This window comes from Aspergillus japonicus (genome assembly GCF_003184785.1).
Source record: "Aspergillus japonicus CBS 114.51 unplaced genomic scaffold BO86scaffold_28, whole genome shotgun sequence".
NCBI classification, from domain to species: domain Eukaryota; kingdom Fungi; phylum Ascomycota; class Eurotiomycetes; order Eurotiales; family Aspergillaceae; genus Aspergillus; species Aspergillus japonicus.
The window spans coordinates 1-24,969 of record NW_020291665.1 but is presented as its reverse complement, the minus strand read 5'-3'; the positions used below and the strand labels follow the sequence as shown (position 1 = coordinate 24,969).

General features: G+C 53.4%; 7 protein-coding genes across 7 annotated transcripts; 1 reads left to right on the top strand and 6 right to left on the bottom strand.

The window, feature by feature from the left end:
- Nucleotides 1–438: 438 nt before the first annotated feature.
- Nucleotides 439–2,275, bottom strand: BO86DRAFT_419420 (sugar porter family MFS transporter; the record flags this gene model as incomplete). Its single annotated transcript, XM_025675119.1, has 5 exons — nt 439–1,195; nt 1,254–1,604; nt 1,660–1,736; nt 1,795–1,918; nt 1,974–2,275. The coding sequence occupies 5 exons, from the start codon at nt 2,273–2,275 to the stop codon at nt 439–441; spliced, it is 1,611 nt and encodes a 536-aa protein (XP_025527049.1).
- Nucleotides 2,261–2,979, bottom strand: BO86DRAFT_389644 (uncharacterized protein). Its single transcript, XM_025672190.1, has one exon. The coding sequence runs from the start codon at nt 2,968–2,970 to the stop codon at nt 2,710–2,712; it is 261 nt and encodes an 86-aa protein (XP_025527048.1). The 5' UTR covers nt 2,971–2,979; the 3' UTR covers nt 2,261–2,709.
- Nucleotides 2,980–4,464: 1,485 nt separating this feature from the next.
- On the bottom strand, nt 4,465–7,390 carry BO86DRAFT_389641 (uncharacterized protein). The gene has a single exon (XM_025672189.1). The coding sequence runs from the start codon at nt 7,024–7,026 to the stop codon at nt 4,894–4,896; it is 2,133 nt and encodes a 710-aa protein (XP_025527047.1). The 5' UTR covers nt 7,027–7,390; the 3' UTR covers nt 4,465–4,893.
- A 280-nt stretch (nt 7,391–7,670) lies between these two features.
- BO86DRAFT_379758 (guanine deaminase) lies at nt 7,671–11,558 on the bottom strand (the record flags this gene model as incomplete). The annotated part of the gene is made up of 3 exons (XM_025670689.1): nt 7,671–9,170; nt 9,343–10,100; nt 10,160–11,558. The coding sequence occupies 3 exons, from the start codon at nt 11,556–11,558 to the stop codon at nt 7,671–7,673; spliced, it is 3,657 nt and encodes a 1,218-aa protein (XP_025527046.1).
- Nucleotides 11,559–12,146: 588 nt separating this feature from the next.
- On the bottom strand, nt 12,147–14,983 carry optF (small oligopeptide transporter, OPT family). Its single transcript, XM_025675759.1, has 6 exons — nt 14,942–14,983; nt 14,513–14,704; nt 13,090–14,417; nt 12,812–13,026; nt 12,435–12,704; nt 12,147–12,373 (listed from the first exon to the last, which is right to left on the bottom strand). Exons 1-6 carry the CDS (start codon nt 14,972–14,974, stop codon nt 12,174–12,176), a joined length of 2,238 nt encoding a protein of 745 aa, XP_025527045.1. The 5' UTR covers nt 14,975–14,983; the 3' UTR covers nt 12,147–12,173.
- Nucleotides 14,984–19,010: 4,027 nt separating this feature from the next.
- fos-1 (sensor histidine kinase/response regulator Fos-1/TcsA) lies at nt 19,011–21,580 on the top strand. The gene has a single exon (XM_025665857.1). It carries the CDS (start codon nt 19,274–19,276, stop codon nt 21,419–21,421), a length of 2,148 nt encoding a protein of 715 aa, XP_025527044.1. The 5' UTR covers nt 19,011–19,273; the 3' UTR covers nt 21,422–21,580.
- A 1,667-nt stretch (nt 21,581–23,247) lies between these two features.
- Nucleotides 23,248–24,969, bottom strand: akr1 (putative aldehyde reductase (AKR1)). The gene is made up of 9 exons (XM_025672188.1): nt 24,771–24,969; nt 24,630–24,717; nt 24,562–24,575; nt 24,426–24,510; nt 24,355–24,374; nt 24,214–24,286; nt 23,970–24,164; nt 23,782–23,910; nt 23,248–23,711 (listed from the first exon to the last, which is right to left on the bottom strand). Exons 1-9 carry the CDS (start codon nt 24,815–24,817, stop codon nt 23,358–23,360), a joined length of 1,005 nt encoding a protein of 334 aa, XP_025527043.1. The 5' UTR covers nt 24,818–24,969; the 3' UTR covers nt 23,248–23,357.

Below are 24,969 nucleotides of genomic sequence, written 5' to 3'. Positions count from 1 at the left end.
AAAATCTCCATCCGACGGGACCTCCCTCGCTCTCATCACCACGCCGTAGGCACGAGATCTTATATTAACCTCTCAAAGCAACGACTCGCTCCTCCTGGTGGTATCTTGGAATATCTGTGCGCAGAGCAAGCGGTGATCTCAAGATGCAAAGCAGTATTTTGGAGATTATTATCTCTTCTCAATTCTCTCCGTATCTCACACCATTCATCGTATGTACTACACACACGCACACACACACAGACAGTAAGTTGAAAATTAAAGTATATAGAACCGTGACAAACGCATGGTATGGTATCTCTTTTTGCAACCCAAATGCAAATCAATCATCTTTCATCCCTCATCCCACATTCATCAGTCGTGCCTCCCCGCCCCCAACATCGCTCAACCCTCATACAATCGAACCCATCACACATCGACGCCTCATCCTGACAAGAACCCTCAAACTTTGGGTTCCGCAGTCTCGGCGTGGACGACCTCGCCGCCGGCGCGCTTCTCCTCGTCGAAGCCCACCTCCTCGACCATGGCCCCGTGCTTGAACTCGTTGCGGGTCTTCCAGGCGGGAGTGCCGATGTACGGGATACCGTTGGGGTCGGTGAAGATGGCTTCGACCTCCTCGAGGGTCTTACCCGTGGTCTCGGGGAACATGAAGAAGATGTGGATGGTCATGGCAGTGCAGAAGACGCCGAACAACACATAGACCTCCCACTTGATGTTGACGAAGGCGGGCGGCACGAAGTAGGAGAGCGCGAAGTTGAAGGCCCAGTTGAAGGAGGTGCACAGCGCCACCGCCTTGCCGCGCACCCGCAGCGGGAAGAGCTCGGGCGGGTAGACCCAGGAGGCCGGGCCGAAGGAGACCGCGTACGAGGCCACGAAGAGGTAGGTGCAGGCGATGACGCCCTTGCTGGGGGCGCCCTCGATGATCCACGACTCGGCCTCGACGCCGTCGAGACCACCGGGGGGTGCGGGGCGACCGTACGTGGCCATCAGACCGGCGTTGGCGTAGAGGAAGATCATCATCAGGATGGAGCCGACCAGGAAAGTCGGACGACGGCCCCAGCGGTCTCCCCAAATCAAGGCCGGGATGGTGGTGATGACGTTGATCACGTATTGGATGGAGGAGGAGGTGAGGTTGTTGTTGCCGGTCATGCCGGCCATCGCGAAGATGTAGGTGATGTAGTACATCATGACGTTCATTCTGTGAAGCATCAGTCTGTTAGCTCGCTGCGATTGAGAAACTGATTCTTTGGACATACCCGGTAAGTTGAGACCAGATCTGAGTGAAGATACCGACGTGAGTGCGGTTGATCATATTGGGCTTGAAGAGCTCGAGGTATGTGACGTCGGCATTGGCGCGCTCGAATTCACAGATGCTCTTAATTTCCTCGAACTCGCGCTGGACGAAGGGGGAGTTGGGGTCACCGTGGCCGTGCACCAGGGTCAGCACGGCGTGGCACTCTTCCCAGCGATCCTTACGAGCCAACCAACGGGGAGACTCGGGGAGCAGCATCAGACCGAGGAAGAGCAGAACCGCGGGGATCATCTGCAGGCCCCAGGGAATGCGGAAGGCAGCAGTACCCTTGATGAAGCTGCAACCATAGGAGATGCTGGTGGAGACCGTCAGCATGGTCGTGGTAGACAGCCAAAGCTCAGTTGACTTACTAGAACATGATCAAGATACCCCAGGTGATAGCCCACTGCTGCAGACCGACCACACGTCCACGCTTGGTTGGCGGAGCCTATGCACGCAATTAGTCTACCAGGCCACAAAGCAGGGAACCACCGGGATAGACTCACAATCTCAGAGATATAGACGGGCACCTGAGCGGAACAAATACCAACGCTGAGACCGTTGATGATACGGCCAACAACCAGCATGGGAATGTTCTGGGCTGCACACACAATGATGGAACCAATGCACCTATACCGCCATCATCAGGGACCGAAAGATCAAGCAAACATCCGAGGCAACATACCAGATAATCGAACCGACCTGAATGGCAGTCTTACGACCGAATCTATCCGAAATGAAGCCAGAAATCAAAGCACCCAGCCAGGAACCACCCGCCATGGAGGCAGTGATACCGCCCTGGACATCGGCAGAGGGACCGGAACATTTCTTTTCACCATTCTCGTATGTAACGCCTCCTTGGTTGAAATAGCAGAGATAGGTTTGCGTGCTAATAATAGCAGACATGGACGAAATATCGAAACCGAAAAGACCACCGCCGATAACGGCGATGGCCGAAATGAAGTAGATGTTGCCGATCTTCTGCATGATGGAAGATAGACTCCACACACGGGGGAGAGTGTTGAGCACCGTCTATCTAGGAAAGGGAAGAAGGGGACACCACCGATCAGGGGAACGAACGAACAGAGGAGAAAACTGGGGAAAAGACGGGGAATTTAAACTGCTGGGTCCTGCCTGGAGAGCATCACCCACGCGCGCGCGAGAAGTGGATGGGGCCACGAGAGACGAAGATAGAGAGAAAAAAAAAATAAATTAAATTGAATGCTCGCCACTACGTAAGTGGCCCAACCAAGCATCCGCCATAACCTGGACAAGCGAAAGACAAGCCATCACGACCGGTTTCAACCGCTACACCTTAGGGCGCGCTGTTCCGACCCGACTTGTCCTTCCATGGAGGGGGGAGAGAGAGAAGAGGGTCTCCACCCATTATGGTAGACGAGGTGATTAGCGCAACAGAAAAATTAATACATTCTGTTGCGGCGTCGCCTGAACCCTGGCGGAGCGAGGACGCATATGTGGTTTAGCCCCAAGAAGCTAAGGGTATCTGTCCTATGGCGAGGATTGGAGGGATGCCATGCAGCCCGGATGGCTGACATGGAAGGAAGCCGTGGGTCAATTCCATCGGCTGGCCGAGACGCGCGAGACAAAACCTGAACCTGGGTCAAGCCGGGTGTGTCAGATGGCCCAACATTCTGGGGCAAGAAGCGTAGCACACAGCACATGGCGTGGAGAAACTAACCGAGACGTCAACGATTTGATTTTAGTTGGCACACAAGATTGGCCGTGCGATGAGGACCGCCAATTCCGAGGATGTACTGGACCACCCGGATGAGTAGGAAAGGGGAACAACAAACAGGAAGCAGAGGGAATCTGAACAATTGGTCCGTACCCGTCATGCAGAATCACCCGGAGAGGGCCGAATGTGACCCTAAGGGGGCAATTGAGCCGAAACCGTGGTAAATGAAAAAGCCTTTTCTGGCCCGTGGTGGTATCCCGTTTGCTCCGCACGAGAGGTAATCAAATCCTCCTCCCAAGCTGGCCAGGGAAAAAACCCTGACCCGAGAACGGGCATCCGAAGTCAGCCGTGGAGGAGGAGGGGGAAGAGAGGAGGGGATCTGGGGACCCCAATCAAAACTTCATGCCCCAGCGGGCCCCATAATCATGGGCAATTATCAATGGGCGCACGGGAGAGAATTGCGAAACCGCGCGAAAAAGAAGAGGGGGGGGAGGTCCAAGTGGGAATTAATCGGGATGGATCGGCATTGCTTGCTACCTATCCCGGTGATGGACTCGACAACGACAACACCAACACACGGTGCAGTGAAAGAGACGGTGGCCGGGGGATGCATAATGCAGCAAGCAAGCAGCAGCAGCAGCAGCAGCCGCCAAGTCGGCTGTGCGATGCTGTGTGACGATGACCCTCTCACCGATTATTGCTTGGGACTATCTGGTCGGGAATGCATATTGGGATCCTTCTGTACAGGACGTCGATGGCCTGACTGAGGGAAGGATCCTTTCTGTTCGGTATATTCTGGAATCATCTGTTGTTCGGGGGAAAACAAGGCCGGGGAAGAGAAGGAAAACATCGGCTGATTGGGAGGACTTGATGGGATGGAGGGAGATGGAGGGATTGTGGAGGCCCGGACAATCCCCGAATTCTTCCCCGGAGCGGAGCACATGATTGTTCGAAGGCCTGCCGAATCGGGCATCAAGGGTCTCGGCCCCCCGCCCGTCTTTCCCCAGACGGTCTTAGTCCCTGACTCCCTGAGTTGTTACCCGACAATCTCTGCCTTTTCCACAGCAGCAATCCCGATCATCACATCGCAACACAACACAACAAACAGATACAGATTAAACGGTAACTGGTTCGTCCCAGTGATATCTTGTCGTCATTGATGCACTCACTGCTCAATTTTTTTTTTTTTTTTATTTCTTTATATATACATAGTAATGAGAATCCCCTGTTGCGGCTGAGTCCATGCATCCACCCACCCTCCCGACTAATTAATCTCCATGACGGTTCGGTAGCCGAGGGAAACGGCTCCAGCTTCTCGCAACCCTCTTCGCAACGGAATCGCCCGCCCCGAGCCAGGGATTGGCGGATTTTCTCATTGCACTTCTTTCCTCCAATCGTCCACTACTAGGTACCTACTACCCAAAACCACAATTGCCACTAGAGCTATGGTCTTAGGTAAAATTCTTCCTCGGTGGGGTTTAAGGGAGGACGGATTGTTTGCCAGAGGCTGCCTGTTAGGGCCCGGTGCTCGGCTACCGGCGCCCATTGCTTACTCGGGAATAATACTCAGAACACCTCGCGTAGATGCTCACGGATGTCATCATTATCATTAGTTGGGTTGTAGGAATAGAAGTAATTAATATAGTATGTGCCCGTGGTACTTTGTACAGTACCCCTCCCCCAGAAAACAAAACCCTTCCAAGGTTCGAGTAATGATGGCACAAGGCACCCAATGACAATTCCAAACGAGAGGTCTGGGCAAGCGGGGTCGGTTGTAGTTGTGACGAAAGAATCCAATCCTGAATTACCCCTGGAACCAGCCCTAATTAACCGGAAGGTGTTGTTGCTCCAGGGGGGGCCAAATGTCCCATGCCATGATCGGTCTCACTCTGACTCGTTGACGGACTCCTCAAACTAATGTCCATTGGGCGATACCTGCCCACGCCATTGCCACCCGCCCAACACCACGCCGATATTCTTCCGCCGTAATAGTCACACCTCGTGGATCTTTCCGATCCGCAAACTGTGTGAGTACCACTACCTGCACCGTCTGGCCCGGGGTGCCTAAACTCCGAACATCCGGCACGTCCAGATACCACAGATCTCCGCCGCCCCCGGGGTTAGCGCCCCGGAAATGCGTGAAAACCAGACGGTCGTCCTGTCGGCCATCCGCGCCATGTATCGTCAACAGGAATAGACCGGGCTGGGCCCGCGAGTGGTGTTCCAGAGTCCAGTGCTCGCAGATGAGTCCGAACTGGAAGCGCAGCGGCCCGCCCTGCTGCACCGCAATCTCCTTGGCCGCTGGCCGATAGGTGCGTGCTCCAATGCTGTGCTTCTCCGCATCCGAGTAGACCAACGGCTGCGCGACCCCCAGAGGTGAGGCTGGATTGCCCATAAGGTACTCCTCCCAACTGATTCCGGGACGCCCGTCATCCCGGTAAAAGTCGTTTCCATTGGAAGGAAAGTGCTTGAGGCCAAATTCATCATTGGTCTCGATGAAATGGATCGGGTTGAATTGTCTTCGGTAGGGCTGACCCGCCCCCTGGACGCATCCCGCCCCCCAGCAGGTGTCGATCAGCTTCCACTGCCCATTATCAATCCGCACCACATTCCAGGCATGGTTTCCCTTGAACGGGGGAAGCGCTGAACCAGGAACGGGGTCCAGATACCCGATGCCCTTGCCGTGGCCACTAACCTTGCGAGATTCGAGGCCTGCCTCTGTCGCGAGAGCCTGAAAGAGGCCCGCATACCCTTCACATACCGCTAATCCCGAAGCCAGCGTCTTAGCCGGCGTCGACGGCTGCACGCGATTACCATAGAAGGCATCTACGTCGTAATCGACATTATGATGCAGCCAGGTGAAGATGACACGAGCTTTGTCCGTGGGCGAGGGGAAAGGCGCCGTCAGCTCTCTGGCCAACCAGCCCAAATCGTGAGTCGGCAGAGTCGTACGCGGATATTGAGCGGCGTGGGCGTCTGCTGCTGAGAAATCCCGACATTTTAGACAGGCCACCGTCTGTGCAGCAGCAGCATTCGGCGTCCCGGCCGTTGGACTAGTAGCAGGCAAGCGAGGCTTGCTAGCTTGGAGTTTAGAAAGATCTGGCGGGGACGGGCGTGAAGCTAATGGAACCGGCGGAGGACCACCATTCGTTTCCACGGAAGAGGTAGTCCTGTTGATCGCTGCGAATCCAGCCTGCTGCAGCTTACCCAAGGCAGCGTTCGACGGAGGCGGCGGAGGTAACCTTCTGTTGGGAAGGGTCGGTCTACTCTCGTTCGCAGTATTATCCGTATTGGTGCTGGGTGACCTGTGGCTGCTATTCCGGGACGGGAGTCGCGGAGGCGGTCGGGGCGGCTGAGAATATGTACTATCGGTGGAGCAGACACTCTGGGTAGACCCCCTGCGCGCGGGCAGTTGCGGCACAGACAGGCTACTACTGCTTTTGACAGATGTAGCCGAGGGTCGAGAGGGCAGTTGGGGTTGTCGTTTGGGAGGCAAGGGAGGTAATTCCGCCTCGCCCCATGCGGGCGGCAGCGAGCGACCTGTTCCCGAGTCGGAAGAGGCCACGGAGGTGATTGTGGCTCGACCTATACTTGTAGTGGTTGATCGCGATATGTCTGAGGCCATCGACTCCCGGGAGGCTTTCCGGGAGGGGTTTGTAGGTCGTCGGGGTGGTAGGGCAGGGCGTTGTTGGACCTGCTGATCGGAAGGCTTGCGCACGGGCAATGGTGGGGGCGCCTTGGATTTGGCCGGTGCGGGGGGGGGCATTGGCCGTGAGACTGGGCTAGGGAATGATTCATTGTAGGTAGGCGGCGGGATCTCACCATTGACATCGTGAGTCCATCCATTGCTGCCGGGAGCTTCATCGATATTGGGAAGACTGAATGTCTTGGGTTTCGGAGGAGCAGCCGGGCGGATGGGCAACGGAGTGGGTTGGATCAGTGTCGGCTCGCTGGCCTCGGCGCCTCCAGTCTGACCCGCTTGGGCATGTTTCAACGCCGCAATCCGTTGCTGGATAGACATGACTTGTGGTTCTTCGGCCATGCTGAACAGCAGGTGGGTGAGGAGCCCCAGATATGTACTGTACTGGAAGTAAGAAATTTGTAACAAGTTGAAAAACGAATGAAACTCGATGCGATTATCGTGTGAAAGAAATGGTGGACGAATGGGAGAGGGGTGGTGCCTGAGGAAGACGGATGCCGCAGTCAGGAACGCGTAGGTAGAGAGACTCTCTCTCGCACAGGAAAAAGGCTGACCAGAGAAAAGTGGCAGCTGGTCATTTATGAGACAATGAAAAGAACGAAAGAGATGGAGAGCAGGAAAGAATCAAAGAGGTTTAGAAGAGAAGGAGAGAGAGATTAGCCTTGAAGAGAGAAAGACAGGGAAGAAATAAATAAATGGGGGGGGGGGGGGGGGCGACGAGTTGAGGTTCAGCCTTGGTCGATTGAAGTTGAAACAAACAGCATGTGGGAGTTTTGGGTATGAGAATGCCTGAGGCGGAGATCCCGGCTGCCTTGCTTTTTCCCCCTTCCGTCAGCCCTGTTTATGGATCCATTTATAGATACTGTACGGTACACCCACTGGCCACCCTTGTACTAGGCTCAGATTCATCCACCTCAACACAGTATGAAGTTTCCATCGGACAGAAAGAGATTGCTCAAGTCTCCTTCCCTCAATATACCACAACATTAAAGTACATGAACTCTCCTGCCTTTGACAAAGACCTGCATAATATTGCGGTCATCGCCTGTCATGAGAAACTTCTCAAACACCGTCCTTACATCATCGGTTTCCTCCACCGGCGCCATGATACCCGTCTTTGTCCTCACCAGCAACGCATCGAATTCCTTGCCAACGAGGAAGTTCCCCACCTTTCCGTCGAGCCCACAGACTCGCGCGCCCCCTAAGGTGGCCATGTAGAACCCTTCCGTGAGAGTCAACGGTTCATCGCGTCCCTGCGTCATGGTACATCCGGCGGTCGAGACTACAAACGCGGCCTTCATCACCTCCAGCATCGAGCTTGAATACCCCCCACCGCAGTCGGTCCCCAGGCCGATCTTGATATCCCGCCGCAGATACTCTCGCACTGGGGCCACCATGAATACATCCATCGTCACGTTCGGGATCGGGCAGTGGGCGATCCCGCAGTTCAACTGCGCCATCCGGTTGATCTCCGCCTCGCCTGGGTAGATGGCATGGGCGAGGATGCTGCGTTCGTTGAGAAGCCCCAGCCGTTCGTAGAGCTCCGTCTCACTCGTGTCATTGGGGAATAGGGTGCGTGTAAACTCCACCTCGCCGCGGGACTCGTTGAAATGGGTTTGAATCGGCAGGTCAGGGTTGCGGGCTGCGAGCTGTCCCAGCTCGTGGAGAAGCTGCTCCTCGCAGCTGATGGCGAATCGGGGCGTGATCACCGGAGTGACTAGCTCGTGGCCAGGGTCCAGATCCCGGACTTTTCGGATGAACGTTTCCGTGTCTGTGATCGATTCAGCAACGGAGCTATCGCGGTACCAGTCTGGGGCGTGGCGATTCATGTTGCATTTGCCTATCAATGCACGTTGGCCTTGAGCGAGACAGATTTCAGCTAGAATCACGGACGCCTCGGCGTGACGCGACCCATAATAACAGGCGGTCGTGACGCCCTGCTGGAGGCCCCCTCGGACGCAGACGGAGTAGAGCCATCGTGCATAGTGTGGGTCGGCCAATTTAGCTTCGTGGGGGAACGTGATCTCCTCCAGCCATTGTAAGAGAGGAATGCCTCGGCCAGTGCCGCGCTGGGCCCACTGTGGAGCGTGTGTGTGAGTGTCGATGAAGCCGGGGATGAGAAATTCAGTCGGACCAAGGATGGTCAAGCGATACGTAGGTGGATTCAGGTCGTGATGCTGCACCAGCAGTTGTGAAATGGTGGCGGCTGGCGTGGACGGGTGGATACCCTGGATGATGCCGGTCGGGTTGACAATGATCACCGTGTCGGTGAGGATCACCAGCTCCGTTGAACTGATGGTATGGATTAGTGTGCCGTGGAAGACTTGAGTTCGTGCCAGCTGCTTGGCCATGTCGAAGAAAATCAGATAGCGAGAGATGTGACGGCGGCGGTAATGGGGATAATAGATAGAAAAGTTAGAAGATATGACAAAGAGGGAACAAATGAGGGGTTCCATGTTATCTAGCGGGGTAACCCTGGCTCTATTCTACACAAAAAGTTGCCCCACCAACGCCCAAGCTCCAAATACATTATAGGGTATAATAGGTCGCCATCTCCTCCTGAAACCAGTCATAAGAATAGAACAGCTGCTCTGCCAGTTGTGGATCGATTACTGGCACCATTCCGGATGCATCGACCAACAGAACGTCGTCAAGTACCGGTGCCATGGGTACCGGCGGCGCCATCAAAACATGCTGCGGCTGAAGAGGCAGAGACTGCTCCGGAGCCAACAAAGGTGGAGGCGGATGTGGGGGTTGGATGAGATGTTGTTGCTGTTGCTGCTGTTGTTGCTGCTGCTGTTGCTGCTGTTGTTGCTGCTGCTGCTGTTGCTGCTGTTGTTGCTGCTGTTGTTGCTGCTGTTGTTGCTGTTGCTGCTCCTGCTGGTATGCGAAATGGCTAAAGATCGTAGTACTCTGATTGCGGAACGATTCCGCCAATCGCTCGACTCCTGGTCGACGCTTGCCAAACTCCTCTAACACAACAATAACGGCCTGAATGGCACGCCGCATCGCTCGCTCTTCGGGCTGCCACGGCGCCACTAGACCCTCACGGACGGTTTGCAGGTTGTGATTCAAACACCACAAGATGGTGATCCCAGCAAAGTATATCTGACTGAGAGTCAACCAGATCCACTTAAGCTTTCCTGCCGAGTAGCTGTCCCAATACGACCGGAGGACCTGAATACTAGCATCGCCGCAGCTTACAATGCTAGCCGCATCGGGCGTTGGGTTTCGTGGACTTGGACGGTACATGAGAAGCAAAGTAGTCGCGTAAAGGTAGTCATAATAGCTGGTCGAGTAGAGCAATGCCGGTGGATATACTGGGGCAGCCCGACGCCATTCGTCCAGCTCTTGACGAAAATGCCCAAGCGTGACTAAGACCTCAGATGGAGGTGGTGGGGGCTGATTATTGTACACTGCGAGAGTAAGTACACAAAACAACAAACGGAGCTCATCAGGCGAGGATATGACCTACAGTAAGAATAAAGAGAGGAGAAGATCCGCCGGAGACGCACGACCTGCAAAGGAATGGTCATGGCGCTGGCCCCCGGGGCCTCAGACCAGTCATCGTTGAACTCCCGCGGCAAACCCACTGAGATGTCCTCGTCTGCAATACCTAACGGCCGCCCAAGGGTACTTGCAATCAGCCGATCCAGGTTATAAAGACTCCAGAATGCTCGTTTCGCCATCTCCTCGTCGACCAGATTTCCCAAGGGTCGAGCTTTGTGTAAACCTAAGCTGGTAGCCAAGCGAAGAGCCGTTCCCAGCAAATGCCATACGCTCGGGCCACTCGTGGCGAACATAGTATACAGTGCCATGCTCAACAAAGCTCTCACGGCCGCCAAGTCTTCGTTCTGTAGCGCCGTCGAGAGGGTCTCAGCGCCAGCCTGATAGAATTCCACAGCTTTGGAGCTGTCAGCCGATCCGATCAACAGGGCGGTCGCAATGGTGATGTGATACGAGTTATGGACTTCGGGAGCAGGAACCTCGCCTGCATAGATGCGGCGCATGTTCGCGAAGAACTCCGTGCGATTGAGGAAAGGGTACTGATAGCCCATGCTATCGAAGTACTGGGAAGCGACTCGCTCCGCTTCATCCAACGAGGGAAGCCGAACCACCCGGGGAGCAGACGCAACGGCTCGGGCAACTGAAGGGCGGCGGTGTTCCAACTGGTCCCTGAAAATCTCGCCCACGTTGGGTAACTCTGTACCCACGGTAGAAGAGTTTGGCGGCGAACCGCTGCTAGATGCGGCCGCTGCTGTAGGGGTGGTGGTCGCGGTGATGGAGCGCGTGGGAGCCTCGCGCGCCATCATCATGGCGGGGACCTGATACCACCAGTCCGGATCGGCCTCCCCGTCCAATTGGGCCCCTGTAGGTCGTTCCGCGACCGAGATACCCGTCTTGCGGCGTATGACCTCCTCCAACCATCGGACCCTGTTCTGTAAAGTTTCCAATTGATCACGGGGCACGGAGGCTGCGGCGACTTGAGGACCCGGTGGGGGGATGGTACAACGAACGCCGGCGCGCGTGCAGGCAGAACAATTGGGGTATCTGAAATCACATTTCTTCTTTCTCTTGCGACAGAAGTCGCAGGCAGTCGAGACTCGTTTGCTGCGAGGTGGAGGAACAGGGGAGACCGAAGCTTGTGATCGAGGTATGTGTGGTGGGGGGAGTGCATGTTGCTGTTGCTGTTGCTGCCGCTGCTGGGATAGCGGAGGCGGGAGGGATGTTTGTAAGGAAGGCGAGAGTGCGTATGAAGGCGCAGCAGGAGTAGCTGTATTCGTTGGAGGGGCACGAGAATGGGAGGGAACTGGCAGCGGATCGAGACGAAATTTGCCCAGCTGATGTCGAAAGTCGGGGTCACGATTCGTCATGGTGCCAGTAGAGGAGCAACAGACCAGGGAGGGCGGCTCGGACCGCAGGCCATACCGGGACGACAACGATGTCTCCTGTAATGATTGCTTGTGATTTGGTTATTTTGGGGAAGAGAGGGGAAGGATTGAAGAGAAGAATTGCAATCCTGGAGAGTGTTTGGGTTGGTGGATAAGTGGTTGTTGAAGAGGGAGCGAGTGAGCGAGAGGAAGAGGGAGAGAATGAGGGAGAAGAGAGAGAGAGAGCGAGAGAGAGAGAGAGTTGGGGAAAGATTAACTAACCTAAATCAATTACCAATGTTTGCTTGGTGTGGCTTTGGGGAAGCACCCTCAGAGGGAGGCTGTGGGGAAAGATGCAGTGGAAGCCGAAGGGCTCTGCGCCAGGCGCCGCTTAGCGCCGGTCGGGGATCTCCGCCAAGTCCATGCTTTAGCACACAAACAGAACAAACCCGAACATCTTTATCAATTATGGATATACAGTACAGTACATACTGTACATACTAAATCTATCTTCTGTATCTCGCTCTCAAGTCCTACAATATCGACCATCTATCTATCTGGGTAGATTAGAGACAGTAACTGACTACACAATACATCCAAAGGAGGACCCATTCGGTGTCATTCCCAAGTCCCTTTGGCAGGCCCGAAGTACCCTGCTGCAGGCAAGGGTAGATATGGGGTGCCATGAGCATCCGTGGTCTGATCATACACCGAGTTTCCCCACCAGTTCAGTTTGCCCGCAGGCAGGGTAATGCAGAAGAAAATAATGACCGTCGCAACGGCGACTCCAGCATCGAGGGCAGCGGAAAGCACATAATCTAGTTGGGTTAGTTGATAACAATACCATAACGAGATTGGAGGAGTAAAGGGTAAACACACTATACTTAGACCACCAGGCCGGTTTCCGTCGCTTTAAGATTCCATTGAAAATGACATTGACCACCCACCAAGAGGAGAAATTGATGCCTGTTGCGGGAGGAACCAAACTCATGGCGCCAAAGGCTACTGGCCAAGAGAGGTAATTCACCTTCTTCCACCGCCGGCCCAACAGCCACGTGAGGACCACTACCACCGGACCGACCAGGAAAAACCATAGCAGGTTGCCGTAAATGTGGCCCGGGGAAAAGTTCCGTTCGGGTCCGAGGGCCCCTAAAAATGTCGAACCCGAAAGATTAGACCATGTGCTTGCAAAAACGTGGTGCGTGCGCAACACATGCGCGCAAAAGTACCCCACGTGAGGAACAGATCGGACTTACCCCAGATCAAGGAGGAGGAGTAGGTGACCGCTCCATGCGGACAACTAAATCCCCCTGCGGCTTTAGGTGTGCACACACCGTGGATCCGTGTGATCATGAACACCGTCACACCACACTGCACCACAGCTCCGATGAGCGTAGCCATTCCCTGTGCAATGAAGAGCGTCCGGGGCGCAATGTGAAGATAATGAGCCAATTTCATATCCGCCACGAACCTGGGGAAGATTTAGATCAGCCTCGATTCGGTAGTCGGTCATCAACTTATGCTAAAAACTTACTCCAACCCCTGCGACACGGCTACATAGCCGTAGAACTTGAACGTCATGTTTGCGACCGGGCGACCGAGGAACGCGTACCCACCGATAAACTCGGTGATTAGATTGAGCTGGTTGCTGGAGATATTGGTTATGGCCTTGATGATTCCCACAGGAATGAAGTAGATGATGGGGAGAATAAAGGCTACCAGCACGGCCCATGCCGGCAAACCAGTCCGCCAGACCTCGTTGGTCACGATGCTCAGCACAAACATAAGAACGGTGATGGCAGCGAACCACCACCAAGGAACACCCTTGTAGGCTTCCATGATCCGACAATGGACATCCTTCTGATCCCGCCCTTTCCACTGTTCAATTAGATCCTTTCCATGGTACAGTGCCACATGGAAGAAGATCCCGGTGAGGTTAGCGAATGCAATGCCATACGTCAAAGCGTACCCGACAGGCAAAAACATGGGGGAGTAATCCCGGTAAGCGTCTACATTGAAGGACCCATCCGAATGCATTACACGGGTGGTGTTGTAGGTCTTGCCGGTGTTGTCAAAGGTATTCGAGTTGAGGATGGGCAGATAAGCCGAGTACCAGGTGTTGGTGTAGTAGATGATCGGACAGATCACCCAGTAAAACAAGACGAACGAGCCCATGACATTGAGACCCGCCCAGAAGGGCACCAAGAGTGGGCTTTGGTTCGCAAAAACGACCTGGGCCCAGTCGAAGGTCAACAGGGACATCCCCAATCCCGTTACCTGACCAAACAGCTGGTTCACGACTACATTGTCGGGTACAATCCAGCAGATGAAGCTGAAGGTGCTGAGGGCGGAGAAGAGGTAGCCCGGAGCAAAGTACCAGATGGCCCCCAAAACAAAAACAATCAGGAAGAAGCGGAGTCGGCTAATGATCCACCCGTCGGCAACGAGGTTTTTGCGCGAGTGCAGAGTCGAAAGCAGGGCTGCATTCGATAGCACCTGCGGCCAGATCATGGTTGCCGGGCCCACTAGCCAGCGCGAAGCCATTCCGGCCAGGCCAAATCCGAACAGTTGACTCGTGATCACCAGCAAGATTTCGAATCCGCCCTGTGAAGGCATACCGTAGAATTTGACCATCGCCTCGATCATCTGCGTGGCTGCCGCTGACCCGAAGGAGACATTGGCCATGATCGTGATCAGGGCATGCTCCTTGATGTTGAAATGGCGGTCCGGGTTCATCCAGCCCAGCGGCACCCACTGTGCCCAAGCGCATCCGATCGGATAGGCCAGCAGCTGCGCGACTAATGCACTGATGGTTACGCTCGGCTGTCGCAAGCTAAAGAATTGGTTTAGACCGCTTCCTACCTGCAAAAAGGGGAGGGGCAGTCGTCAGTGATTGGAGACCTCTCGTGGCTATCCCTGTAGCTGTGCCAAGGGAAGAGAGTGCGCATAGTACCTACAATGGTAAAGACAACACCAATCACCCACATGCGCACCGTGTTGACCGGTAGATTCTGATCGTCTACCGGCCGGACGACCGCGCGGACCTCTGGGAAAGGCGAATCACCCGCTTCATAGGGGAGGATTTCTTCGGCATGGTAGTCACTCAGCACGCTGGTACTGTCGCTTATCGAGTCTAATGGGGTTTGTTCCTACGAGGCAGAGGACGGTCAGTGTTACATGCAAGGGCGATCCTCTGATTGGAGAGTGAACGATATGTCAGATCGGGGTCTGTGACCGTCTGTCATCTGTATGCGGGTATCGTGCGACAAGCGATGGTGGGGGAGCGAACGACCACGTGGGGAATGAGGGGAAAATATGACCACGATGAATGTGACTCTGTGCTTGGACTTTGGGGAATTGATTCGATTATTATGGGTCTAGCCCACCTGGATCGTCGATGAGTTCTTTTCATCTGTCATCGTGTCCTGTCCTATCCTATCCTGTCCTGTCCTGTCCTGGTCTAAGTGGCCCCCGTCGCTTTCCCTGTTTGCCAGGGAGAGGAATTGAGGGGGGGGGACAATCCGATCGGCTAATAGCCTAAGAAGTATAGAAGCTGAATGCGAAACACCCTGTCGGATCTGACGAAGCGGAGGAACAATCTGTCGACTCTGCAGAACTGAGAGTGAGGGGGGGAGGGGGGCGCTCTGGCTGGTCCGAGAGTCGCTGGACAACCATGAGCCGAGAAAACAGTGGAGTGCACCGATACAGACGATTATAGCCCAAGCCTCTCCGTACCGGGCTAAGCCGCCACTAACTGTGCCCTAGATTTCCGAAGAGAGTAATTTTGGAAGCAAGTCAAGCGGGACTGACACACTGGTGTGGTTTCGAGAACATGTGGAGAGAGGAGTTGGGGGAGAGGTTCAAGGAATTCGAGACTAAGATGATTGTTTCTGTTTTCCTGCTGCAGTCAGGGTCAATGGCAAGTGGAATAAGAAGAGCAAATCCCGAAGCGAGGGAGATCGAGACAGTGACGTAGTTTTCTTCTCCCCAGACCCCGAAAGTGAAGGAGAGTTAAAAAAAGGGGGGCCGCGAAAAGTACTAGCCAAGGGAAAACTTTGGTCCTCGAAACTTGTCTAACTCCATATGTACAGTAACTTAGAAGGTTAGCAACTTTAGTAAGTGAGGTAAGGATGCCGACGCCCGAGAATGATACGGAGGGCGGGTTCTCAGTACGGTCGGTCCTACTCATGCTCCTCTTCCTCAAAGTCTCATACATGATCCAGTATTCAATTGAAGTGAGAAATCATCGACTTCGGTCTCCACCTGCTTCTCCACTCACTATTTACAGTGCACTCCTGCCTCGGGTCCCTTTGCGTCAACTCGACTTCTTCATCTACGTGCCACGAGGCGCTCTAGACCGCCACCAAGGCAATTGAAGGGCAATCCTAATGGGATTCGACGGTTCGATCAGCTTCCATCACCATTTGATCACTTTTTGCCCCGGGAGCCAAAATCGCGGCCCTCGTGGGATTCAAGCCACGATCGGGGTACCGTCGATTGCAAGTGCCGTGATATGTCATGACATCCTTACAAGGGTTGTTGATGAGGGGGTTGGTTGTGGTTGTGGTTGTTTTTCCCGGTGGAGTCCCTGCCGTCTCTTTTCTGCCTGCCCATCATCGTGCATGGTACGGAGTACTCTAGACACTTACCCGGCAAGGAGCCCTACTTTAGTCCCCTATGTTATCTCCATCTCCCTTATAAACATACGACGTATAATTAGTGTACTTATCCGGTCCATGCTTCACACAATTTAAAATCGGACATAACCCGGGCACATGGTATCAACTGACCGCACTCTCTTTCGGTTCCCGTCCGTCTCAGCACATATACGTACTCGTCGTCATCGACAAAGTTTGGGGCAACGACACGCGCAAGGATTTGGCACGGACGTTGACCGGTTTGCCACGCAGCGTACCGAAATCCCGCGCTCTGTGAAGCCCACGAACCTCAACCTAGGGATTTTTTAAAGGTCTTGGGTCTGCAGTAGGGGCTAGTGTTGCCAAGTTTACTCGTCGTCTTACCGTTGCTCATTGCTGTTACAGGAAATGCTCGAGGGCTGTTTTGGAAGGGAACGGTGCGCAAGATGACATCAGGTCAGGGGAACGCGGAGAAAGGCACGGGGCACTGGAAACGGAGGACAGGACCGGCGATAGTCGAAAGCAATCCAGACCACTCTGCATCGGCACAGTCTAGATGCAACCGTTATGATGACAATGACGGTTGTTCGGTATCCCTATGTCTGAATGCGCATCATCGGACCCTCATCCGCTCACGGCGTCCATGGCCGCGATGAGGCGGCGAATGCACGGGATGGTTGAATACTGGGGGGCGGTGGCGGGAAACAAGACACTGACACGGAGAGAGGGAAACCGAGCGAGAGGTCAAGCTCGTATGGTTCGAAGTTTTGCCATTCCTCGACTGGGTCCCATTCTCGCGGGAGGAACCACCCCAACCGGGTAACGCAAGGTCTTGTCACGAATGATTGACTGGATGCATGGATGCATGAATGTGCCGAACATGTAGCATGTAGCAACGCCGTACTCCGTAGTCAAAGGACAATAAACTTGGGAGAACCGTGACCGACCGTCCTCCGTCGTAGCTGTAAATCAGCGGATCGTTCCGGTCGCTGATCGCATCACGTTTGCAGGTCGGAAGGTTGGTTGCTTCGCAGCCTGAGGCAGAAATGGCTGGAGAGTGGAGCAGTAGATTTGGTGGCTGTTTTTCAGTCAGCCTCAATTGCATAGTTATCCATAAAATGTTGTTCTACTAGTACTGTTGAATTGTTGACACAATCTGAAAATAGAGGAAGACACTCACAAGCATAAGTAATAAATGTTCTGTATAACTTTAAGTCGATTAACAAGGTATTCGTACTTGTGTCTGACCAATCCTTAATCCTCCTACGTAAGTTGCGTTAGTTCAATTAACTAACAACAGCATGTAAATACTTTTGATAAGCCTCAGCAGACGCCTTAAATTAATACTGTAGGTAAGCTCTCTCTCTCTCTCTCTCTTTTTTTTATTTTTATTTTTTATTTCTCTCTTTGTTTTTTCAGGCTGAGCCCGACCAGGGAATCATCAAGTGGCGCTTGACTGCAAGGGGAATCCGGGCCGGGCTTTCAGTTGGCCTGTTGGGTTCTGGCCGTCCGCCTACAGGCGCAGATGAGGTCAGATCTGGAGCAAGCTAGTGGGAAAGCGCCTGCCCTGCCTTGGTCACGACCCGAGTTTCCCACTCTATGAAACCGGAATCTTCAACCTGATCCCAGTTGACTCGTGGGTGAAGCAGTAATGTGAGAAGCGACTGACTGGCTGACCTTTTTCAAATGGCGATCCATCCATCCATCCATCCATTATCCATTTTTTTGCCCCCTCCTCCCTTTTGCAGGCTGGTGGTGGCCTATTTTTCTATCCTCCTCTCGGTATTATTATATACTGGGGCATTTTGATTTTCTTTTTTTTTTATTCTTATCTTATTTCATGTAATTTCCATCTTTCCATTTTATTTTGTATTATTTTCTTGGAATGGTTTTTTGGTGACGGTTTACCGAGAACCATTCATTGATCGTGATCCAATATAAAGAATGAGGCGTTCAGGGCAAATCACCACGGGCTAAAACTGGCGAGAAGTCAAGGGCAACATTCCCGATCGATAAATTGACTGATTGACTGATTGACTGATTGCATAATTGATAATTGACAATTGATATAATACTGGGGCTCAATGCTTTTTTTTGGGGGGGCTCCATATCGGTGGTGATTGCATGATTTTTGTTATTATTCTCTAACTACTCGGTAGTGTACGGGAAGTACCATTCATCCATCATCAACATCAATCATCATCGTCGTCAACATCATCATCACTACTGCTACTTTTTTTCTGCTTCTCCTCCTCTCCATTCGTGTTCTCGTATATTACACTAAAAGGATCCACGGACTGGCGGCTGATCGACTTACTTTTACTTGCCTACAATTCCTGCTTGTTTGCCTGCCACACTGCACCACCTGCCTACTGCTCAGTAACTACCTTAGTTGCTGAAAAAAGGCCAGACTTAGTCAGGATCTTACTAATATCTCCCCCGCGGCTGTCGGGCTTCGCTTCCGTCCAGTGGTTGGTCGATCCGGTCTTCTGACGGCTCACTGTTGACGTCGGTGGTGGTCTTACTAGGAGGTAGTTTGTCTGCGTCTGTTCCATTCTAACCTTCCTTACCTTACCTTACCTTGACTCGATTCTCTCCCTCTCTTTCTGTCTACCACTTCTTCTCTTTCGACTCTCTGGTTCCTATCCACTCCATCCATTCATCCATTCATCCATTCCAATCTGTCACGATTCTTTTCATTGATTCTCTTTTCTCATTCAAGGTTATTTTTTTTCTGTCCCCTTTTTTCCCCCTCCCTCTTTTCCCTACGAACGCAAGTAGTCGGAAAAGAAGATCCTCTGCTTGCCATCCCCACCATACCCACTTCTCTTTCCATCTGTCTCTATAAGCCACTTTCGCCGCCTCGCCCTTCTTCTTTACCCTCTCCCTCTTCCCTTGACTCCTCTCTTCTACCTTTACACCCTATTTGTTCTATTTCATCTATACGCTGTTGTAATCACCTGTCTTGTATCCCTTTCATTCCCCATTTTCGCCTCAACACCCCTCTCTCCTCTCCTCATTCCCTCCCCCCCTCTCCTCTCCTCCTACATTTAGCCGCTGTTCATCCATGTGTGGTTCAGCATGGATCTCAACAAGCGGCTCTTTCGCCTCGACATCGAGAACAAGAATCAAGCACCACCACTCAATTTCACCATGGTCACAACTCCCCCAGATGAGGATGAAGATGACGAACTAGACCACATGAAACTCCGCGAAGCATCTTCGAAACCTTCGAAACCGGCGCAGATTGATGTCGCCCAGCGCGCAGACAGTGGCGCAAATCGGCAGCCGCTCGATTATGCTCTGAGTCGCATCTATCGACTCACACCCACCCCAACCGTCGTGTTGGACGCTTCCTTGCAGGTCGTGGAGGTTTCAGATTCACATTTGTCTTTTGCAGGCTTGTCCAGGGATGTGGTACTCGAAAGCTTTATCTGCGATATCTGTCCCCGTGTCATTCCAGCCCTCGATATCGCCACATTGTATGGTGCGCTCCGAGCAGCAATCACATCGCGGGACATTCAACTGGTCGACAACATCCACCTGGACGAACCGAACTCGTACTACTCACTTCGCATAACACCCATTTACGAGAAGGGCAGTTTACTCTACATGGTACTCGAAGCGCACTCCATAATCAAGAAATTCTCCAACCCTACCAATAACCACCATTCCTATGTTAACGATACCTACAAGGTGCTGCTTGACACTGTCAAGGATTACGCCATCTTCATGCTGGACACGCGAGGCAATATTGTGACGTGGAATTCCGGTGCCGCCATACTAAAAGGATACAGCGCCCGGGACATCATCGGAAAGCACTTCTCCACATTCTACGGGAAGGAAGACCGACTTGCGGACAAGCCGGGAAAGGAATTGGTTGTCTGTCTCCGAGAGGGGAAGGTTGAAGACGAAGGTTGGCGGTACCGGAAAGATGGGTCGCGATTTTGGGCCAATGTTTTGATCACTCCGATGTATGAGTTCGGTCGGCACATTGGTTTCACCAAGGTCACGCGTGATTTGACGGAGCGCAATGCGGCGGAGACACGCATGATCGCTGCTTTCGAAGAGTCATCCAAGCTGAAGACCGACTTCTTGGCCAACATGAGCCACGAGATCCGTACACCCATGAATGGAATGCTTCTCGCGCTAACGACACTCATGGAAGCGGGCCTGACCGAGCGTCAGCGTGAGTACGCTGCTATCATCGAGGACTCGACTTCGCTTCTATTGCAGGTCATCAATGATGTCCTGGATTACTCGAAACTGTCGTCTGGCTCTTTCTCATTACATCCCGACGCGTTCAGTATCGACAACGTCACCGGGGCGGTTTTGCGTAATTGCAAAAGCACTTTAAAGCCCGACGTGGAGCTGAGCAGTTACATCACTCCAGGTTTTCCTTTGCAGGTTGAGGGTGACCCTCTGCGCTACCGTCAGGTACTCCAGAATTTGGTGGGTAATGCCGTCAAATTTACCGACAGCGGCTATGTTAAGATTTACACCTCTTTCGCTGAGGACATAGCTGATCCGACCGTATTCAACATCACCACGGAAGTCTTCGACACAGGAGTGGGGGTCCCAGAGGATGCGCATAGCTCCCTGTTCACGCCGTTTACCCGCTTCGCTGACTCAAACACAAGAAGATATCAGGGCACAGGCCTTGGCTTGTCAATTTGCAAGAGCTTGGCGGAGCTTATGGACGGCAGCGTGGGATTCCGACCGAATCCGGAAGGTCGTGGCAGTGTGTTCTGGATGACGACGAAGATGCGCCGGGTGGATCTCCAGGTTCCGTTGAGGACCTTCAGTCCTCTCGTGGAAAACGTCGACGATGTCGAAGCCAAGATCCAGGCTCTTGCACCCCAGAAGTACGTGCTGCTTGTCGAGGACAACCTGGTGAATCAAATGGTTATGCTCAAGCTTCTCAAGAGCATGGGCTTTGCGCGGGTTGATGCTGCATGGGATGGTGCGGAAGCAGTACGACTGGTGAAGCAACAACCTTTCGCTTACAACCTAATCCTCATGGATATCAACATGCCGATCCTAGATGGTGTCGAGGCCACTCAACAGATCCGGCAAATGGGCTTGGACGTCCCGATCATCGCGCTCACCGGCAATGCGCTCAAGGGTGACGCGGAGATGTACATGGCCAAGGGCATGAGTGATTACATTGGAAAGCCAATCCATCGCAAACAGCTCACGCGGCTGCTCTGGAAATGGATGGGCAGTTGATAGGATGTCGACAAGTTAACTCTGTTGTTGTTCTAACCTGTTGTCCTTTCCAACAAGCCCGCAGCTAATCCGATTGCTTTAGACCTGGCATCTGCGAATATGCGCGAAGGGCTTGTCTCAGGTCCTGGTCGCACTCCAGCGAAGCACCAGCCCAGATAAGAACCCTCTGATGAGGTTTCTACGGCCACATCGTGAGAGCTTCACGCTTCTCGCTCCCTTTATTGCCGTTCCCACTGTCTACCAGCAACCCTGCCGTTGCACTATTGCTGCATGAAGCATTGCGACAGACATTCTAAATTGATGAGTCTAAGGACCGGCTCATACCACAAGTATTATCTTGCGAGCAAACTCTTCCGTGAGCGCTGGAGCGCTACCATGAAAGGAATGCATGCAGCATGCATGCTGCATGCATGACTGACCATGACCATGACTATGATCTCTGGTCCCGAACGTGTCTGTTGTGACACCTTGAAAGCGGGGCATATACATATACCCCCGAATGGCCATAATTAAGACTTGACACGAGAAGTCACATACTTAGTGTACTCCACATTGTGTTCATCTACCAATAATGATACATTTGCGTGAACTAAGCCTCATTGCGGGTCAATGGGTTGAATGAAATTCTAATTCTCATTTCCTCAGCCATAGAGTACTGTACTGTACATACTAGACCAAACCCCCGATCCAGAATTCTTCCCCACATTGGACCAACATTAGAAACCCTAGTGATCTCCCACGCGGCATCGGCATCAATCCTAAATAGAAACGACCGACCGACCGACCCCCAAGTCTCCACAACCGGAGTAAATTCCCCTTTCCTCCTACGTAGCCTAGTCCAGTTCCCACGCCTGAGGGCTTACACACCAAAACCCAAACCAAGCGCCACACCCGAAGATCCACTACCTTAATTGAGATAGGGACTTGGATGAAAGTCAAGTGGGCCGGCCCCCTTGCCCCCCGTGGACTCGGATCTTTGAGTAATAATGATATAATCAACTACGGATAAGGATAACGCGGGAAATGATATCCGATATTCATCCTAATATTGGCAGACTCCGGGGGTGCTCCCTTTCTGTACTTCGGGGCTGGCTGCATCAGCTTTCGAACCACGTGCCGGGGGAGGGGGGAGGGGGGAGGGGGGTGTCAGGTTTTGTCGGAAAGTTTTGTGACTCTGTATGAACTGGGGGCGGTAACTTCACTCACTGCAGGAAGCTTTCTTGGGGTGCCTGGGTGGTGGTGGTGGAGGAGGTGGTGGTGTTGTTGGTGTTGGCCCTTCCCCTCCCCATCCCCTTCCTGACTGGAATCTTCTCCATCGCCGTATAGCTTGTATGGATGGGAGGACCGGGGGGGGGGGGGGGGGGAGTGAGAAGATTATGGATCGGTTCACCGGAGCCACAAACTGCCTGGTCTGTTGGGTGGGTACTATACCTAGTTGTCCCTATGAAGGGGGGGAGGATGGAGGAATAGTACTGGTTATACCTACATAAATGCTCTGTCTCCCTTCGGCAAGAAGTAATTCCCTCCCATGGAACTTGAAAATCTACGGATGCTGTTGGCTGCAACCTGGGCTAGGATCAGAACCTACCCTTGAAGGTACTTCGAGTACCGACCCACAAACCACCCGAGGGCGTGTGCCTATCTTATTCACCGTAGCCAGTCTCCGCTGGGTGATCCTACGAGTCCGACAGGTATGTTAACAGCCCGTAGCAGGAGATGCCTTGCGAGGTATGGACTACAGAGACTACATTCCAGCCGGATATCAAGTCTATAACCAGAGAGAAGCGACACGGTAGTAGTGGAAGGGAAATCTCTATTCAATCTATCCACCTTCAATTCATTTATACACATATCACATCATATTGGGCGGTTTTGAGGTTATGGTTTTTTTTTTTCTCCCTCCCAACAAGTCATCACACAAAAGTGGCCAGCACATTTAAACAACAACCTTGTGGGAAGCAGGCTTCTCCTCCTCCTCGCCGAAGATGTTGATGTCCCAGCGGGGCACGTTGGCGATGTAGGGGGTGTTGTAGCGTCTGCGGTCCTTGCCCAGGGCGGAGACCTTCTCGACCTCCTCGGGGGTGAGCTCCACCTCCTGGAAGTTCTCGGCAATGCGCGAGGGCGTGACCGACTTGGGGATGACACTGTGGCCGCCGACCTGGGACCAGGCGAGGATGACCTGGGCGGGGGTGACGGTCTTGCCCAGGCGCTGGGAGGCGGACTCGGCGACTTCCTTGACTTCGGGGCGGGTGACGAGGAGGGGAACGCCGAAGCCGTTGTTACCGAAGGCCTTTTAAGTTTCGTTGATGGTTAGCTTGGGGAACTAGCCCGAGATTTTGGGGGGAGGGAAGGGTTCGTACGGAGTAGGCGGTGATGTGGATGTTCTTCTTCTTGGCGTACTCGATCAGCTCGGTGCTCTGCAGAACGGGGTGGCGCTCGATCTGGTTGACGGCGGGGACAACACCGGTGGCGTTGATGATGGCCTCGAGCTGTTGCGGGGGTTAATTGTATGGTTCGGTCATTGTTGGAGGGCAGGGCCGGTTCTTACGTGCTCGACCATGTGGTTGGAAACACCAACGGTGCGGGCCTTGCTCTTGGGCAGCTTGGTCACGGCTCTCCAGGTGTCAACAATGGAGATCTCGTCGGTGATGGCAACGTCACCGCCCTCGACGGAGCTGTTCTCAACCAGAGGGAAGTAGTCGTTGCCGCGGGAGAAGGAGACGGGCCAGTGGACCAGGTAGAGCTGGGGCCATTAGCGACTGCATAGCCAATTAAGGGTGTCATTGTCCTACATCGAGGTAGTCGAGCTCGAGCTCAGCAAGACACTCGTCCAGGGCCTTCTCGACATCATCGGGGTGGTGCTGGCTGCGGGGAGTTAGTCGGGATCAAGCGTGACGAGTCGGGATCGAGCGTGACGAGTTGCTCAGACTGACCTGTTCCAGAGCTTGGAGGTCTGGTGCGAGTTAGAAGATATACGCCGGTGTCAGGAGAAGGTCATACGCACGATGAAGATGTCCTCACGCTTGAGGCCGGGGATGTCCTGGAAGGCGCGCTTGATACCCTGGGCAACCTCGCGCTGGTTCTGGTAGCTGGGGATTGTCAGTATGGGATGAGTGATTTGGTCGTCTTGTATGGCTTACATGGTGGCCAAGTCCTAGATTGTGTTGTTAGCTTCTGCCCCAACTCCGAAGGTGCTTGGGAAACCTACCAAGTGACGGTAACCGGCCTTGAGGGCGTGGTAGACGGCCTCACCGACCTGACCGGGGGCGGACTGCCAGGTGCCGAATCCCAGCTGGCTGGAAGAGGTGAGTCAATGTGTTTTGGTGTGGTGAACCGGCGAGAAACTTACGGGATCTCGTGGCCGGAGCTGAGAGTGACCTTCTTTCCGAGAGACATTGTGAATGAGGTGAATATGATCAATGGACGGTGTCGAGAAGGAACAGGGAGAGGAGAATGGTTCAGGGGAATTGAGGAGAGAAAAAAAGAGAGAAGGAAAACAGGGACGAAGAGGAGGAGGTTGCGAAAGAAATACGAGAGGAGCTTGAGTG